General features: G+C 48.1%; 4 protein-coding genes across 5 annotated transcripts in view; 2 read left to right on the top strand and 2 right to left on the bottom strand.

Moving 5' to 3' along the window:
* LOC147039294 (protocadherin-15-like) overlaps positions 1–1,726 on the top strand; it is a 31,126-nt gene extending 29,400 nt beyond the window's left edge. The window contains exon 36 of the mRNA XM_085903536.1: positions 235–1,726. Within this exon, the coding sequence (XP_085759662.1) occupies positions 235–1,726 (1,492 nt within the window). The remainder of the gene's footprint in view (positions 1–234) is intronic.
* The window catches only part of LOC147039292 (glycylpeptide N-tetradecanoyltransferase 1-like), a 65,206-nt gene extending 57,289 nt beyond the window's left edge, over positions 1–7,917 (bottom strand). The window contains exons 1-2 of one of the 2 annotated variants that reach the window (XM_085903538.1): positions 7,902–7,917; positions 7,670–7,804 (exon numbers count right to left, since the gene is read on the bottom strand). In XM_085903538.1, the coding sequence (XP_085759664.1) occupies positions 7,670–7,731 (62 nt within the window). In that variant the 5' untranslated portion in view covers positions 7,732–7,804; positions 7,902–7,917. Of the gene's footprint in view, positions 1–7,669 lie in introns of both variants that reach the window. The other variant, XM_085903537.1, reaches the window with a different exon arrangement.
* On the top strand, positions 2,399–7,462 carry LOC147039293 (uncharacterized). The gene is made up of 6 exons (XM_085903640.1): positions 2,399–2,406; positions 2,691–2,712; positions 2,984–3,022; positions 3,178–3,251; positions 4,795–4,924; positions 6,657–7,462. The coding sequence occupies exons 1-6, from the start codon at positions 2,399–2,401 to the stop codon at positions 7,317–7,319; spliced, it is 936 nt and encodes a 311-aa protein (XP_085759766.1). The 3' UTR covers positions 7,320–7,462.
* A 528-nt stretch (positions 7,918–8,445) lies between the features above and the next one.
* Positions 8,446–14,613, bottom strand: itgb3b (integrin beta 3b). The gene is made up of 15 exons (XM_085903949.1): positions 14,534–14,613; positions 14,332–14,417; positions 14,058–14,262; positions 13,718–13,970; positions 13,494–13,656; positions 13,258–13,419; positions 13,094–13,189; positions 12,589–12,678; positions 12,339–12,473; positions 11,432–11,864; positions 10,294–10,516; positions 10,117–10,217; positions 9,930–10,049; positions 9,088–9,254; positions 8,446–8,649 (listed from the first exon to the last, which is right to left on the bottom strand). The coding sequence occupies exons 1-15, from the start codon at positions 14,586–14,588 to the stop codon at positions 8,581–8,583; spliced, it is 2,358 nt and encodes a 785-aa protein (XP_085760075.1). The 5' UTR covers positions 14,589–14,613; the 3' UTR covers positions 8,446–8,580.
* Between the last annotated feature and the right edge of the window lie 1,291 nt (positions 14,614–15,904).

The raw sequence follows: 15,904 nt of genomic DNA, 5'->3' as shown, positions 1-15,904 counted from the left end.
GAGTTTTCTTTTCGCCCTCCAAGAAGCCATTCGGCAAATATGCCTTCAATCGGTCGTTTGTCAAAGGGAACTCTGCAAACTCTCACAGCTCGGCGGGAAAACCATTGATCCTTCCCCGCTGTCGTTGTGATACAGTGGCTTCTCCGCTTTGAGTTGACAGTGTTTGCCGTCTTTTAGTTTCCCAGACATTATCCGTCACGTCTTCATCTCTACTTTTTACGGCCGCAGCACCAGTTTGGACGAAAGCGATCGCCAACGCCTGATCTCCGATTTCGCCACCCGGGCCATCGCCGCACACAGACAGTGCGTCGCTAACGGAGGGGTGCTCAACAAACTCCCCAAGTCCGAGTCCAGCATCACCTTTCTGTCGGACGAAAATCCCCTGACCATCAAAAATCCCATCTACCGCGAAGACGGGACCTTGAGCAGTCCGGAGACTCTAGGACGAAGCCAGAGGATGAGAGACCTTCTCGGGGACTTCTCTCCTTCCAGGAAAGGTCTCCGGGAGGCCTGGTTGAGGATGACCTCACCCGGAGGAGACCACCTTGGTGGCTACAGCGGCAGTGACAGCGGGAGGGGATCGGGAGGCGGCCACAGCTTGACCCTCCCTTCGAGGCTACATCGTAGAGACATCTATGATAGCTTGAGGAGGCAAGTGGTTATGGATCCTGTCCAGTGGGAACTGGAGCTTCTGAAGGCGGAATTCAAAGAGAGCAAAGACGCCGGGATGGATTCGCCATTTGAGCACGGCTTGGATTCAGATCAGATGGTGAGCCCGAGCCTCGAGCCCAAGCTGACGGTCAAACAACAGGCCCGACAGTTTGAGCAGCAGGCCGTCCAGGAAATGAAACAAAAGCGGGACATACAGGAGTCGCTCTCACCTGATATTGTACTTTCTGTTTACCCGGACTCTCCCCAGCACCCCAAGTACATCTCCGCCCCAAGTGTTCCAAACGTTCGGGCTCGAGAGAGTCCCCCGAGTATCATAATCACCCAAACGGACGGGGGGACGCCTCCGCCGAGCCACAAGCCGACGCCGCCCGTGTTACGACGCTTTGGGTCGGGTCTGACAGAAAAGCACGAAGACAGACTTCAGGTGCATTTGGACATTATCCCGGATCCTCCTTCCACTCCTGCGCCGCCGCCGCCCCCTTCTGCTCCTGCTCCTGCGCCTTCCCCACCGGCAACCCCCTGCACCCCCCCACCTCCCGTCCACCCAGCTTCCCCCCCCCCTTCTCCCCTCCCCAACTGCCAGGCTCCTCGGCCGACGCCTCCCCCTCCACCGCCCCTCCCTCCCCCTTTGTCGCCCTCACTGTTGAGGCCATCCACCTTTGTGCTCCCTTCATTTTCAGAAGCCCCCGCCCTGCGACCCGTGACCCTCCGCCCCCCGCCCCCACCCCTCCCTGCAGAACCGGAACCTCCCCGCAGAGAGCTGAAAGGCATCCTTAAAAATATCCAGAATATCGCAGACATCGAGAAGTCCGTAGCCAACATGTTCAGCCAGATCGATCGGAAACAGGTCCCGCTCGTAAAGGTCATGAAAAAGCGAGCGGCTTCCGATTCCGTGGACTCGCTTGACTCCTCGGATGTATTAGCTGGAGGAGGAGGAGTGGAGGGAGGAGAAGAAGTGACCACTTCACCTCCACAGATTCAGCCAAAGCCAAACATGAACTCTATCGTGGTGGAGCTGGAGAAACGATTTCCCCCTCAGTCCACGGTCCTCTAACCTTCACCTCCAGGGTTTTCAGTGTCGAGTATCTGACCAAACATCTTTCCGAGTGAACTGAGCTTTTTCTCAGGCTGTGCTGTCATTGCGCTGAGAGATTCGCCGGCGTGGTTTGTGCCGATTACACGATGACCTTTTGTTCTTTTTGTCTGGTTTTTCTACGATTAGATCGATGCTGCATTGGAACTTTTTTTTTTTTTTTTTCTCCAAAGTCTCATCTACCAGAACTATTCGTTGGTGTTTGCCGTTTCATTTTATCTACTTGGGTTGATTGATGTAGAGTTATTTAATGTTAACCACAAACTGCGCCACATTTTTACAACTGTTACCTATCGGGATCAATTGTGTGAAATGTTTTTCTCAATAAAATGCACCAATCTCAACTGTGACAACATTGTAGCAATTTATAGCAATCTAAGACTTTTCTTCAACGACTCCAGCGTAGGTTTGTGACCTGAAAGTGAAAAATGACAAGTGGGATCATGCGTTTGAGGGCATTGTAGTCTGTTGTGAAGAAACTAATAATGTTTGCTCTGTTGTGTTTCTGTCACACATACACACACACATGGCGAGTCAAGGTGGAAAGAATATAAAAGGAGTCAATCATCGCACGTGTGTTTGTGACACAGCGCAGATTGTCTGCAGGCTTTTTTGTCTCCAGAGGACCTAATAATGTGCCTGTCAGAGCGGGCGAGGGCACGCGGATAGACTTATCGCACACACGTGCTTGTTTTTCTTTGAACCGGAGACCCACAAAGCACCTTTGAAAGCAGCAATTCATCTGTTTATCACACCTTCATGTGCTCCCGGATCCGCCGTGTCCATTTTTTTTCTCGGAATCGGCTCACGCTCATCCAGGAGTCTTCAATCATGCTTTTTACACTTTAATTTGAACTCAGAATCCTATCTCTCACTCTCTGATTTTTTTTTAAACCTCTTCCTTTGTGCCCCGCCCCCTGTGCAGTCGTAGGTACGGACAACACGAGGTAGGTGTCGGCCTGCCGTCGGTTTGTGGCGTTGCATGGCCGCCTTCTTTGTTTTCATCTCTCATTTCTGCATGCCTGTTTTACAAATAAAAATAATTGTGTGTTGTCCTTTCTTTTATGTTATCTTGAACCTTGAGCAGATTTGAATGAATGAATGAGATAAATTTGTATTGTTAGACGACACGTTGTTAAAACAATGCCAAAAACAGATGCGTAAGCTTTATGTCCTCAATTTGTGCTGCCATCTCCTGCTTCTCTTTTCTTCTGGAAGACACAACAACTCCTCCGACCTTCTCTCCTCAGACCTGAGGTACTCTGTCTTCTTCTTCTTTAACCTCTTGTTGAGTCATTTAAGTGACTCGTGAGAATGTCTGCCTGCTCTGTGTGTGTGTGTGTGTGTGTGTGTGTGTGTGTGTGTGTGTGTGTGTGTGTCCATGTTGTGTTAACGCTGCGTCCTTCTGCCAGGAGTTATCCATGGAGTCTGGTATCGATCCAGGTCAGGACTACTATACACAGGATTACTACAACTATGAACATGGGTTAGTAACACCTGCATTGCTACATGTAGATGTAATGGCCGGTGTCCCGCAAGGCTCTATGCTAAGACCCTTCATGCTCTCCCTATGCTTTCTTGCTTTAAGCATTATTATTGCCAGTAATGAAATGAATAAATACATTTAGGCAAATACTAACTAAAACAAAAAAGCCTCACCTAATATTGACACCTCAACTAAAACTTGTTGTTGAGCTAATACAGATGAAAAGCTATACAGACCTTCTTTGGTTATCTTCTCGTGGAGAAACAAGTAAACACAAAAAGATACGCTCGCTCAAAGCATTTGTGAATGAGACAATGATGGATTTCCCCCCCGTGGAGTGTGTATGCGTGTGTACGTCTTGTTCTCGGCCAACACCGAGGGAGTGTATAGAATAGTGTAGAAATAATAATTACAGATGCCACCCACATTAATGCACAATGGCACACTAGAATGCAAGTACACCAACTGCAAGGCTCGCTCATTATTTCATCATAACTTGGTAAACACAAAGCTAATTCTTTCTAGGTTGTGTAGCAACATTGCTAATCAGGCAGCCTGCCACAATAGGCCAGATGCTGCTGGCTCCCAGCAAATTCCACAAACTCATTCTTGTGTGTGTACATAAACGGGAAAAGCAAAATGACACGGTGCGACCCTGCGGGATTCATATCTAATCGCAGTGTCTGTCGCATTTGTTCGGGTTCAAGCTTTGCTGGAAGAAAAAACGCCAAACAGAGTTTCTAACAAAGTGCACGACACAACTGACAAACAATGCATAAACATTTAAACAACTTCAAGTGATTGAACATGTTGCAATATATATTTTTTAACTTATTGATTATTTACTATTGTCGATTGACTCCCGATGTTTGGCTACCCCCTGCTGGCTATTAGTGGAAATATACACTGGATATTAACTAGACATTGTGCATGCAGTTGGAGTTTTGAAATCCCTGCAGTAGTCTTCATTGTAAGCTTACGACTTAGTACTTTAGATTTAGTGTCCATACTGGAAGGATTAGCGAGGGTGCTCGTCCTCTCTTTAACCCCCTCGATCTATCCACGATTGTTTACCGATTCTCCTCTTTGCCCAATTAGTTTATGACTTGCTTGCTCAATGTAATACGACGGCTTGGCTTGGCTGCGAGCTGAGTGATGCATGAGGCAACTTTGCTGTGTCTGGAAAGCGAGCCGAAGAACCGCTAGCTGATTTGTTACTTTAATCACGCGAGCATCTATTGTAGCCAGGATATCATCTTTGGTTTGTGTCATCCAGTCTCTTGCTCCAGGGCCCGAGGTCCATAAGCGCTGATACACGAGTACATTTCTCTCCCGGAAGCGTAGTAGGACAAAAAGAGAAAAATCGATTCCATTTTTTTTTTTGGGGGGGGGGGAAATCAAGCCGACCTGGACAATCTTTTGTTTATTAAGCTTCGTGTCTTCACCTCTGATTGGTTTAAACTCTGAGAAAAGACGCTTGCTTCATCTGGCTTCCGCACAAATGTGGAATATCCATTCTCGATGTTTTTGTGCGTGTCTCCAGCTATGAGCTTCCTCAGTACGGCAGTCGGCGGAAGCTGATCTCGCCCTCGGGCCTCTACGATGAGTACGGAGAGGTCGTCGTCGACGACGACGGTAGCTACTACTACAGCCCGCAGGAATCCGACGCGGAGGTAAGCACGAGAGGCTAAAACAGAATACGAAGTGAAGTGTACTACTCTCAATTAGTTTGATTCTGTCAAATAGATTGAAATGACCCAGTTTCAACTGCTATGGCATTCCAATTTAAAAAGCCAGATAGCGCCACCTATGGTCCACTTTGTGATTGTTCATTACTGACTCTAAAACCGTTTGCTCTGGTTTTTGGGGCGATGCCTCTATGACAGCAGGTCCGAAGACAATTCCAAGGAGGCACCTTCCCGCCCTACCGCCAGACCCGTCCCCAGCCTGCAAACGGCAACGTGAAAACAAACCCGGCGCCCCCCCTATCTGACAAAACGCAGGCACCTGAAGATGGCACAAAGCCAGCGAGTTTGGGCACCCTCGCCAAGTTGAAGGCTCTCGTGAGGTCTCTGCTCTCCTCTGGTCAAACATCTGGGCGGCCCCCGGCCGTCCGCCTGTTGTGGAACAGAGCCAGAATTCAACCGGTGGAAGGTAGCGGGAGGTTAGGGGCAAGAGAGGGAGGCGGCGCGGGGACGGAGTTTGACAAAGAGCAAGCTGCGAAGACAAATAACACGGCAACTGGAAGACGAGAAGATAATGAAAGGATTCAAATGTGGCGAGCCAGAACTGAAAGAGAGAATTGGGCGAGGATTAAGGCGGGTAGAGAGGGATTTGGGGCGGAACACAGGGGAGAACTTCCTGGTTTGGTCCCCAACGGCAATCTGGTCATCAACAGGAATTATCGGCGAGGGTCCGCCCAGGCGGTCCAGCCGCCACAGAAGCAAAAGCTGAACGATACCTTGAGTCTTATCTCGCTTAACAGAAGACTCCAACGCCCCGCCAGGGTGGCTGGCGACGTGTGGAGCAATGACGGCAGGGTTAGGAAGATGTACGACTCTGTCGGAGATATGAGCGTCTCTGCATTCATGTCGAGTCGGGGCGGTCCAGTAGAGGGAGAGAGGTGGGGGAGGCAGGGAAGAGGAAGCTACGGCTCTTCGGAGGGATGGCGCGCCGGGCCCAAACGGTTTCACCGTCAACGCGGTGATCACGAGTCGGAATTTAGCGACTCCGACCTTCCGGGCTCCAGCATTTCCACCGAGCGCGAAGAATCAGACACGGAAAGCCAGTCCAAGAGCGGGGAGGGAGACTCGGAGTCGGGATCAGTGTGTGATGACTCTGGCGGTCAAAGAGCTGCTGCGAGAAATCAAGTACGAGAAGATCCCAAGAGGCCAAGCGGAAGGAGTCAACACCAAAAGAACAACACAGATGTTTCTAAGCCCAAAAAACACAGAGACACCTCAAATGAAGAGCAGAAGCAGAGGTCGCCACCGCAGTCCCTCGAACTCTCTGATGCCCTTTCGCCCATAATGGAGGACACCGAGGGGGAGACAAGTGCCTAGACACTGATGCAGATGAGGTTCAAGATTTTGATAAGATTTTTGGATGTGCTGCCGTGACCTGCGTGCAATTACTTTTGGTCACTCGCTCTGCCTTTCTTGGGTTTCTTGGTTTGGGTTTGATGTGTTGCACGACGTCCCACCTTTGACCTGACTTGTGCTTCGACTTTGCTTCTCGATGGAATCAAAGTCTTTCAGGATGTTTTGAGGGGCTCCTGAGCTTGGGAGTCTCGCTGTTTCTACCTCTTACTCTGCCTTTTCTCCCCAAAGTTTTTTTTGAAAATGTGAAAAAAACACGCAAGCACCCCAACTATTTGTGTCTATTTCCCAGAATGGCGGCCGAAAGCGGCGGATCAAGTTGGTGTTGGACCGCGAGTACGAGACCAGTTCCACCGGTGACGACAGCGGCCCAGAACCCCTCCGCGGACGTTCCACCTCCACATTCACCAACCACACCAACGGCGGACTCTACGTGGCCCAGAACGGCTCGGTGGTCCGCACCCGCCGTTCCGTGACGCCCACCAAACCGCCGTCGCCCGTCTTCAGCTCACGGCTTGCCAAGCACTTTAAAAAACTGGACAAAATGGCGGCCACCTTGGAGGAGAAACTGCCCCTGAACAGTCCCAGAACTTCAGCGGACGGCAGCGTCAAAACCCTGCGCACTTTCAAAAGCCCCGCCAGCCCTTCCTTCACTAACTCTGACATCCATAAGACCGTCAACGTGTTCGACAGTCGACAATCCAGCATTTCTTCAGAGTTGGCCAGCAACGTGGGGGCGGAGCAAGCCTCCAACGCAGATGGCGGGACGGACGGGGGACTTCGGAACGGGACGAGCGAGGATCAAGAAGCGGGAGAGGCCGAGAGAGAGTCCAGAGTGGACGGCAGCAACAGCGAGGGAGACGACGGCTTGGTCATGAGGGATCTTCCCGTTGAGAACACGCAGTCGGACCAGGAGGAACTTTGGATGGGACCCTGGAACAACGTTCACATCCCCATGACTAATCTCTGACTGACAACAAAATAAATCTTCATTTGTGCTGACAGACGCTCAAGTGCCAATTTGAAAAATGCTTATCAGCATGTCAAAAGACTCATTTTTATGAAAGTCATCAAAAGTTGCCTTGGATTTGATCTTGGTGAAGCACTTTTTCTTTCCTGATCAGTGTTGACGGCTCATCTTGACATTTGTCTGACTCTTTGCATTGACTCATCTTTGTCAAGTTGCTTGGCAAGCGAAATGAAATAAATAAATCATCCAGTGGCAAGCGTGTCTGCTTTCTTTTTATACCATTGATAAAGCTTTAAATAGCTTCCCATTGGAATTTTACTTTGATATCATGGCAGATTAAAAACACTTACCTTGCAGCTGAGCAACATGGTGGAAAGTTGCCTTTGACAGGGAGTGCCAGCGAGGTGCACATTTCCAATCCCAGTCCCAAACGCTGACATCCAAAGAGTTGTATTAATCCAAAATTCCAAGTCACTCCATGTTAGCTGGAACCAAAGCCGGACCAAAATGTGTGGAATGCATCAGAAAGGGCACTCCAAGTCAAAAAAACATGCCAAACACAATCAAAGTGACACCACCTACCACTTCCTAATTGACCTGCAAAAAACTCCCACCAAAAGGGGGCGCTAATCAGCTTTTAAAAGATTTGCAGTGGTTTATTTCCTAAAAAATACGACATGGGCCCAGATCCACCAATAGGTCTGAATATGGGCGTGAGTCGCAAAAGTTGAAACCAAACATTTAAATTCCTAAAATGAAAATGCAAACCTATGCAGGAATGTAAAAACGAACCAAAATAAGTATGACAAATGGGGGTACAAATATGTAGTACCACCACATGACCAGAAGATGGCAGCAGAGAAACTATTAAAAATAGTAAAATTAGTGTATAATGTTGACAGTACAATTGCTGAGGCAACTTTAGTATGCTTGATAAATATTGTGGTTACATTATTTGTAATCAATGTTTTTTTTTCTGACCGATTGAGTGAAATTGGATCGTGATTTCTCACAGCACACTGGCTTGGAATCATTGTGTACATTATGATGTATATTTCATGAACTTTCAATCCATCATCAAATGAACACTCAAGAGAAAACAAAATTTATTTTGTGACAACTCCAAAGCCACACAGTCATTTATACATATTTACAAAATAACAATCATTCTTATGATTGATTGCTTTGTGACAGTAGAGACCTGCACATGATTCTGTGCCTTCCCAAGTTTGGTTCAACCTTGAGATGTTCCAAGCTGGCTTCAATCTTTCCCTCTGTATGTGATGTTGGTGAAAGTGGACGTGGCCCCTTTATAAAGAGGATTGTGACCCTGTCAATAAAACACAACACATTAATTCATTTGAACTTGGAATGGAAAAAATATCCCTGTAGTAATATGCATACCTTAATCGATTTAATAATCAGCATCTCTGTTATGATGCAAACTTTTTGTTTTGTGGCATGGAACAGCCCGCCACTGCAAAAACGGCTTTAATTGTTGAGTATGTAGTTGACCGTTAAACTTACTTGCGGTTTGGTGGGAGCCAAACAGCAGCCGATTAACAGGAAAAGCCACTAAAAGTCATTTCAAGCCAAGCCTTTGTAGTGCTCCGGCTAACAGCAGGCCGCACAAACAATAAAAAGATGCAGCAAGTGTGTGTGGCCGGGCCGCCTTTAGTGAAAAGCAGCATTGTTCTGCTTTTAAATGCTAACATTAACGGAAAATGTCCACCCTGTCATCGTCCGCCTTGTCAGCAATCTCACCCACCGTGTCCCACTTGGCCCGTGCACGCTCCTCCTCAAATTTGGCAAACTCTCGCCTGTCGTGAATGGTAATCAGCAGCTTCCAGATGAGCAGCGCCGCCAAGCCCAGGAACAAGATGGCCCCCGCCACCGAGAGCAGCACCACCAAAACGTCCCGGCCCTCGGGACAGTCTGTGAGGAAAGAAAAGGGTTTTTTTTCAAATTAACAAAAAGGCCAAAAGTTTTCAAAATAATAATCATAAATAAATAAAATGTCCTTTTTTTTATCGCTCTCATTGGTGCACTTTTTTTTTTTTTGCTAATATTGTGCCCTCCGGGAGAGGCCACATTTTACAAGTGGCATCAAAGCTCAACTTCCTTTTCTCTCGTGCATTTCCCTTTTTGCTCTTTCCTGTTTTCCCATCCAGCCCGCTCGTGCGTCCTCATTACCTTTTTGATTCCAAACCTTGTTAATCTTTTTTAGACTGTTTCTGAAACTTGAAGTTTTTCACTTTGCGCTGGATTTTGCTTAGCTAGCTCTCATAATGTGGAGTCAGCGGGTCTCGGAGGAGCTGGGCCGGGATGTTTTATGACCCACTTTGTCTCGGCGGGGCGCAAACGTGTTCAGGGTAAACTCTGGCGTATTTCCCTGCTGCAAATGTGCAGTCTAAATTAGACGGGCGCATTCATTAAGAAGCAAGAGACCCAGCGACAGATTTTCTCTCCAGGCAATCGGGGCCACGTTAAACCACCCCCTTCCCCTCGCCGACGCCACCCAACAAGTTGACAGCTTAAAAGTGGACAAGCTCTAACTGCAAAATGCCCAAATAATTCAAAACAATAAAAAAAAAAAAAAACGTTAGTGACCTGGCTCCTTGACGACAAACAAGATGGACTTTCCGCTGGCGTCCTCGTAATACTGGAACCGCTGCACACAGTCGTTCTCGTCCTTGTAGGTGCAGTTCACCGCGTTTGTATCATGAAGCACTGACAAAAAATATCACATGTGAGTGAGGCTTCAATATTCCGGAGAAGCTTCTTATGAGTTCCTCACCTAATTCCTCCATGAGCTCAATCTCGTCCTTACAAATGCGTGCGCAGCTGTTGTCCTGAAACAGCTTGCCTCTCTTGAAATGTTTACACTCCACACATTGCCTGTCATAAAAAAAAATAACACACACAATCGGTCAATTCCTGGTAGAATCTTAAAAGTGTGACTATCCGTGTGTACTTTTTCATGGTGCACGCGTCAGGACAGGTGGGACACTTGTCGCAGGTGGCCCCGTAAGCACCGGGCTGGGTGCACTCGCAGGCGCCGCACACGCACTGGCCCCGCCCACTGCAGAGCAATCCCAGGTGCGACATGCAGGTGTCGGTCCGTGTGGAGCAGTTGCAGTTCTCCCCTCGCCAGTCGGGGGCGCACTGGCAGAAGCCGCAGTTGCAAACGCCGTGGCCTGGAAGGAGGAAGAGGAGAGTAATTAGTCATATACAGGGTCGTCACAGAGGGCTCCCTCTAGTGGTGTGCTCAAGAATTACAGCCCAAGTACAGTTCTGTTGTATTTAACTATATTTGAAAAAAAATTCTCCTTAATATTGTTTGTTCCTTTCATGTCATCCAGAACTTCTCGTTGATATGATTTTTTATTTTTTTTCATGTTGCAGACCTCCAGAAAAAGCATCTTCTGTGGCCTTGGTCCTCTTTTATACTTTCCATGTTTTTCCCCATCTGTCTACACTCAGACAGACAATAGAATGACAGTGCATTCATCATAACCACATCAAACAATGTGTCATAATCACGCACAAGATGCTTCCTCTCTTTCAGAATTTCAAAGCAGCAACATTTTCACAAAATCCTCGCTGTGTCTCTTTTGTTTTTTGTTTTTTTCAGCCCAAACACGGCTTTATTTTTAGCGTCGTAACGCCTCGCTGGACCCCGTGAGTAATCACAAAGGTATTTTCATGTTAATCTGTCCACTTTGGGGAATGCAAAAAGGGTGTGTTGACTCTGGGGAGCAAAGCTAAGCATGCCATTCAGATAAAAGAAGACGCTGACGTCACTGATGGCTAGCCCGGGATGACAACAAACATCTGCGCTGTGGTAAATTTCTCAAGATGAGTTCGAATGACATTCGATTAAACCGCTGACTGCTGACATTGTGCAAGATTCTTTCTAGATGTTCCACTGTTGTGTCAATTTCTCGCACGTGCTCATTGTGAATGGAGCCCAGGCTTGGGGGGGGGGGGGTGAGTATTTTGGGGATGTTAATTCTTACCAGATGAGGTGCGTGGCAAGTCCCTATGCGCAATATGTGTGTCTTCATTCAGTGTTAACCCTTGGTGGAAATTCGAAATGATTAGTGACATACCAGAGCAGAGTTCTCCTTTGTAGCGCAGGCAGTTGAAGTCATCACACTCGCACAGCTTCCCCCACACTTTGCCAAAGTCGCTGCTGTGGCACACACACTGGCCGCACACGCAGTCGCCGCGCCCGCTGCAGACGCCCGACGCGCCCGACTCGGTGCAGCGGCCCTGCTCGGCCGGGTCGTAGTCGCCCTCGGCGCACTCGCAGCGCGGGCCCAGGCGCCCCGGGTGGCACGCGCAGATGCCGCACTGGAAGGTGCCGTTGCCGTGGTGACACTTGGGGCTGCGCGCCTGAGCCTTGTTCTGACACTTGCAGTCGCATTCGATGGTGACGCTGACCGACAGCGAATCCTTGAAGCCCACCGGCTTGATGATGAACGTCTTCTTCTTCTTCTGTTTGGGACACGCTCGCGCTCGGGCCTCCACGCTGAAAGACACCTGACACACAAAAAGCATCTGAAATTCACTTATGAATCCAAAACGCATAACACGAGGAACGCCTCCGAATGTAATCATTCGTTGGGGATTACGTCAAAATCTGGTCGAGGCCCAAACGCAGGCGGTGAGGGCATGTGCTGCGACGACCATATAAGGAGAAAATGAGGCCCGGAGAAATAAATGTGCAGAGGCCCGAAAAAATGTCACCTGGGGTGGTAAGGGGGAGAAGCTAAGAATGGAAAAATAGGAACATAAACACAAGGAAGGTCAGAAATACAAAAATGGGAACTTACTCATGAACCTTCAGGAAACAATGGGTCACTTACTGAACGCTATAGCAACAAAAAGTTTTTTTTTCAACACACTTTGGGTGCAAACTTGGAACGGCCCAATAAAATAGCAAACCGGTTCCAAAGTCGCGGTCTGGAATAGCGCTCGACTGCATACGTCGACAGATGGTCGATGCATACTCACCGTGTCTCCTATCTTGAGTCCGGAGCAGGACTTGAGCCCCGGGATGACTTCTCCATTCAAACACGTGGCGTTGAAGGAGAGGGACAGCTCCTCCGGGACGCCCAGAACTTCCAGCTCTATCTTGGAGCGAATTTTCTGAGACCCGTTAAGAATGGACAAAAGTTTTGAGACACTCAACAGAGAAAATGGTGTCAACAGACCAACATCCTCCTAGTCTCGCCCCAAACGTGTTTACTGTGTGTCTACTCACAGCGTAAGCCTTCAAAATGAGCTGGATAACGTTGCCAGAGTCGTTGGAGAGCGTTCCAACCGTGGTGCCGGCGATCAGCTCGCTGTAGTTCTACAAAGAGAAAAATAAAAGTAGCGTATTGTATCTGCATTTAATAGACTTTTGCCGAGTCAGAACCTCGTGCACGTTTTAGAATTTCCATCCCTCCCCGGAGGCGCTGAAAAATGTCTTTTCAAAGCCAGTGAGGTTTGGAAGAGTTGAAGAAAGCGCCGCATGTTCGGGATTAAGTAAGAGCAGACAATCTTTTGCCCCCGTTTGCATCCAAGTTATTGAAACGTTCCACAATAAATGTGCATCCAAAATAATAAGAACTCACGTCTCTCTGTATTTCCGAATTTTCTGAGAGATGTTTGCGAAGAGCCAAAATGATCCAACTGGACGCTTCCGTGGTCCAAGATTTTATTGCTTTTCCATCCATAATTTTGCATGATATTTTATAACCGCAAAATGTTTGTAAAGTGCTGACCTGGTACAAAGAAACCACGGGGTTGGTGACAGCAAAGATGAGATTGATATTGTTCTCTGACATCTTCTCAGTGATGAGAGCGAGGGACGGGTAGTCCTGTTGAGAAGAATGTTGTGTTGATTTTGCTGCGTCCAACACAAACACACACAAACACACACACACACCATAACAGTAGACATGCTGTACATGTTGGCCGAGTTGAGGTGGCAGAGCCCGTCGTTGGGCTGCACGATCCCGGCGAGGCGACCGTCCAGCGCCACGTGCGTCTTAGCGTCCGAAGTGAAGATGAGGAGGTGGGACGCGCCGGGACGCCAGCCGATCTGTTCCTGTGTTAACAAACGAGCCAGAATGAAACATTTCTCCGTCCAGTCTGGTAGGTCGCCGTGACTCGGCGGCGCACCTTGCAAACGGCCGCCTGGAGGATGGCGTCGAAGCCTCCCTCGGGAGCGTCCCTGTTCCTGGAAACCATCTGCTTCCTGACTTCTTCGGTGAAGCGGCTCACTTTATCCGTCAAGGACAGCACGTGCTTGTAGCCAAACTGCGGCCGGCAGGTGGTGTTGATGCTGTCCGGCAAACACGACTCAATATATGACCTTTGACCCCAATTGCATTCCCTCCTTGTACCTGTAACAAGGGTTCTTGACGGCCTCCTTGGGGGAGATGTACATGTAAGGGGAGATGGGCTTGTCCACAAAGGCGCCGAAGCCCATGCGGAGGTTGCTGGTGGTGCGGTTCATGGCCTCGGCCAGGCCCTTGCCCAGCGTCCTCAGGCGGTAGAGGTCGTCGTTCATGGAGTAGGAGAGGTCCATGAGGTAGTAGAGGTCCACGGGGTAGTCTTCAACCTGACGCACCTTCACCGTGAAGCGCTTGGCGTCATCTTGGTAAGCCATACAACAAAGAAAATTACAAAGTGGACACTCACTGACCAATAATTTGTTTCTGAAGAGCGGTTCTGCTGGCTCACCAGGCCTGAGGGTAATATGGAGTTTCTGCGGCTTGATCTGAGTCACATCCTGTGTGGCTCCCGCCGCCTTCTTGGTTAGGGGCCGGTCCTCGATCACCTGCAGTCTGCTGTTCGGAGACTCCACGGCCGAAGTTGCGCAGCCTGCGGCCACCAGGTTGGCTTTGCGGTCGCAGCGCGACGAGCTGGCCTCCCCATGACCGAATTCCTGACAGGAAAATTGATATGTTTTGTTTTTATGGCACCATTAGATTTAAATTGAGGAAATGACACCCACCTCTTGGACGCACCATGCACAGCTGGGGTGCACGGCCAGGCACTGCTTACACGTGCTCGCGCCCCTCGAGGTGCACACGTTTGAACCTGCATCAGCAAAAAAAAAAAAAAAAGGCATTAGAAATTCCAAAGTACAATATTAAAACATAAAAGATGTTACCATTTATTGTGTCAAGTCCAAAGCATACAAATTTAGACCCTACCATGGACTCCGGTTATTCCCAGAATGACCCAAAGGCACATCGGAATCACGTCCATCCTGCATGCGTGCACTCGGCCGAGTCTTCCCAGAGCCGAGTGCAAGGAGGAATGAAAAAAAAAAAAAGAAACTTCCACTCATGTCTCCAAGTCTAAAAGTCTTGAAGACGCCCCCAACTCCCACTATGAGGAGGAACAAGGGGTGGGCATGCAACATTTTGAGTCTATGTGATGGGTGCTCAAGTGCACACTGCCCTCTAGCGGACATTAAGAACAAGTGCAAGGAGAACCCCAATAAATGTAGAACCTCTGGAATGTTTTGGGCACTTTTTAATCTCACTTTTATTGTTTTTTACACTGCAAATTTAAATTATAATGCATCTGATCTGCATATAAGTAAATAAGAAGAAACTAACCTCTCACCACAATCAGATGACCAACCCATAAACTAACCATAATGGATGAGCCACTCCAACCAAGCAACTAACCAAATCCTGCTTGACTTGCTTTCTTGATCCGTGTTGATTTGAAAATCCCTGCTGACTTTGTCATGGTAAATTGGAAACCAAAAAAACTCCTTCCTTTCCATGGTGGTCTCAAAGGGCTGAAGGTCAACATTCAAGAACAGATTCATTGATCGGAAATGCGTGCCTGTGTTTTGACTCGAAATCAAATATGAGTGGTAATCATTCATTGGAATTTATCTGACGTTCTGCTAGATATCTGTGTGTTTTTAATTTTTCTGTAAACCATACGAAGGCTAATGCAATATCATGGGCTCGTGTTTAGAACCTTGAGGGACACCACATCTTATCTTTAGAATGTCATGACACCATGTCATGTTTTTAATCTGCTCAAATGACATTAGAACATTTGAATTGCCCTAAATCTAATCTATTCAGATGATAAAATATACTTTCCTCTACTATGATTTTATTCTCTCCTATACCCCAAACGCCCAAGCCAGTTTTTAAACTTGCTCTTGCTCAATTGTCATCATTGGCTGACCTTTTTTTTGTTTTTTTTAAACTTCCACAAACAATTACTCAATTCCCGGAGAGGTAAGAGTTCCTTTGCTTGCACATTTGGTCCACTGCGTGTTTGTACGTGTGTTGGAAAGCTTGAGGAGGAAGGGGGGGGGGGGGGGGTCAGTCTTGGCACGGCCGCACGTCTTTCAGGAGTTTAATTGCAGCCTTTGCTCAGGATATAAGACGTGGATTGTATTTGTATGCAAGCAACTTGACAAAAAGGTTGCTTAAGAACTGATTCATCTTCAGGTCACATGCACAGAGCGGCACTGTGTGTTGACTTAAGAGTTAATGAATGGATGACTGGAAGCTGCAAAGGGAGCAGCGCCTTGGAAACAAGCCTCTTTT

The sequence above is a fragment of the Syngnathus leptorhynchus genome, chromosome 22, assembly GCF_054491065.1.
Source record: "Syngnathus leptorhynchus isolate UIUO chromosome 22, UIUO_Slep, whole genome shotgun sequence".
NCBI classification, from domain to species: domain Eukaryota; kingdom Metazoa; phylum Chordata; class Actinopteri; order Syngnathiformes; family Syngnathidae; genus Syngnathus; species Syngnathus leptorhynchus.
The sequence above is the reverse complement of the archived record's forward strand: the minus strand, read 5'-3'. Positions and strand labels throughout refer to the sequence as shown.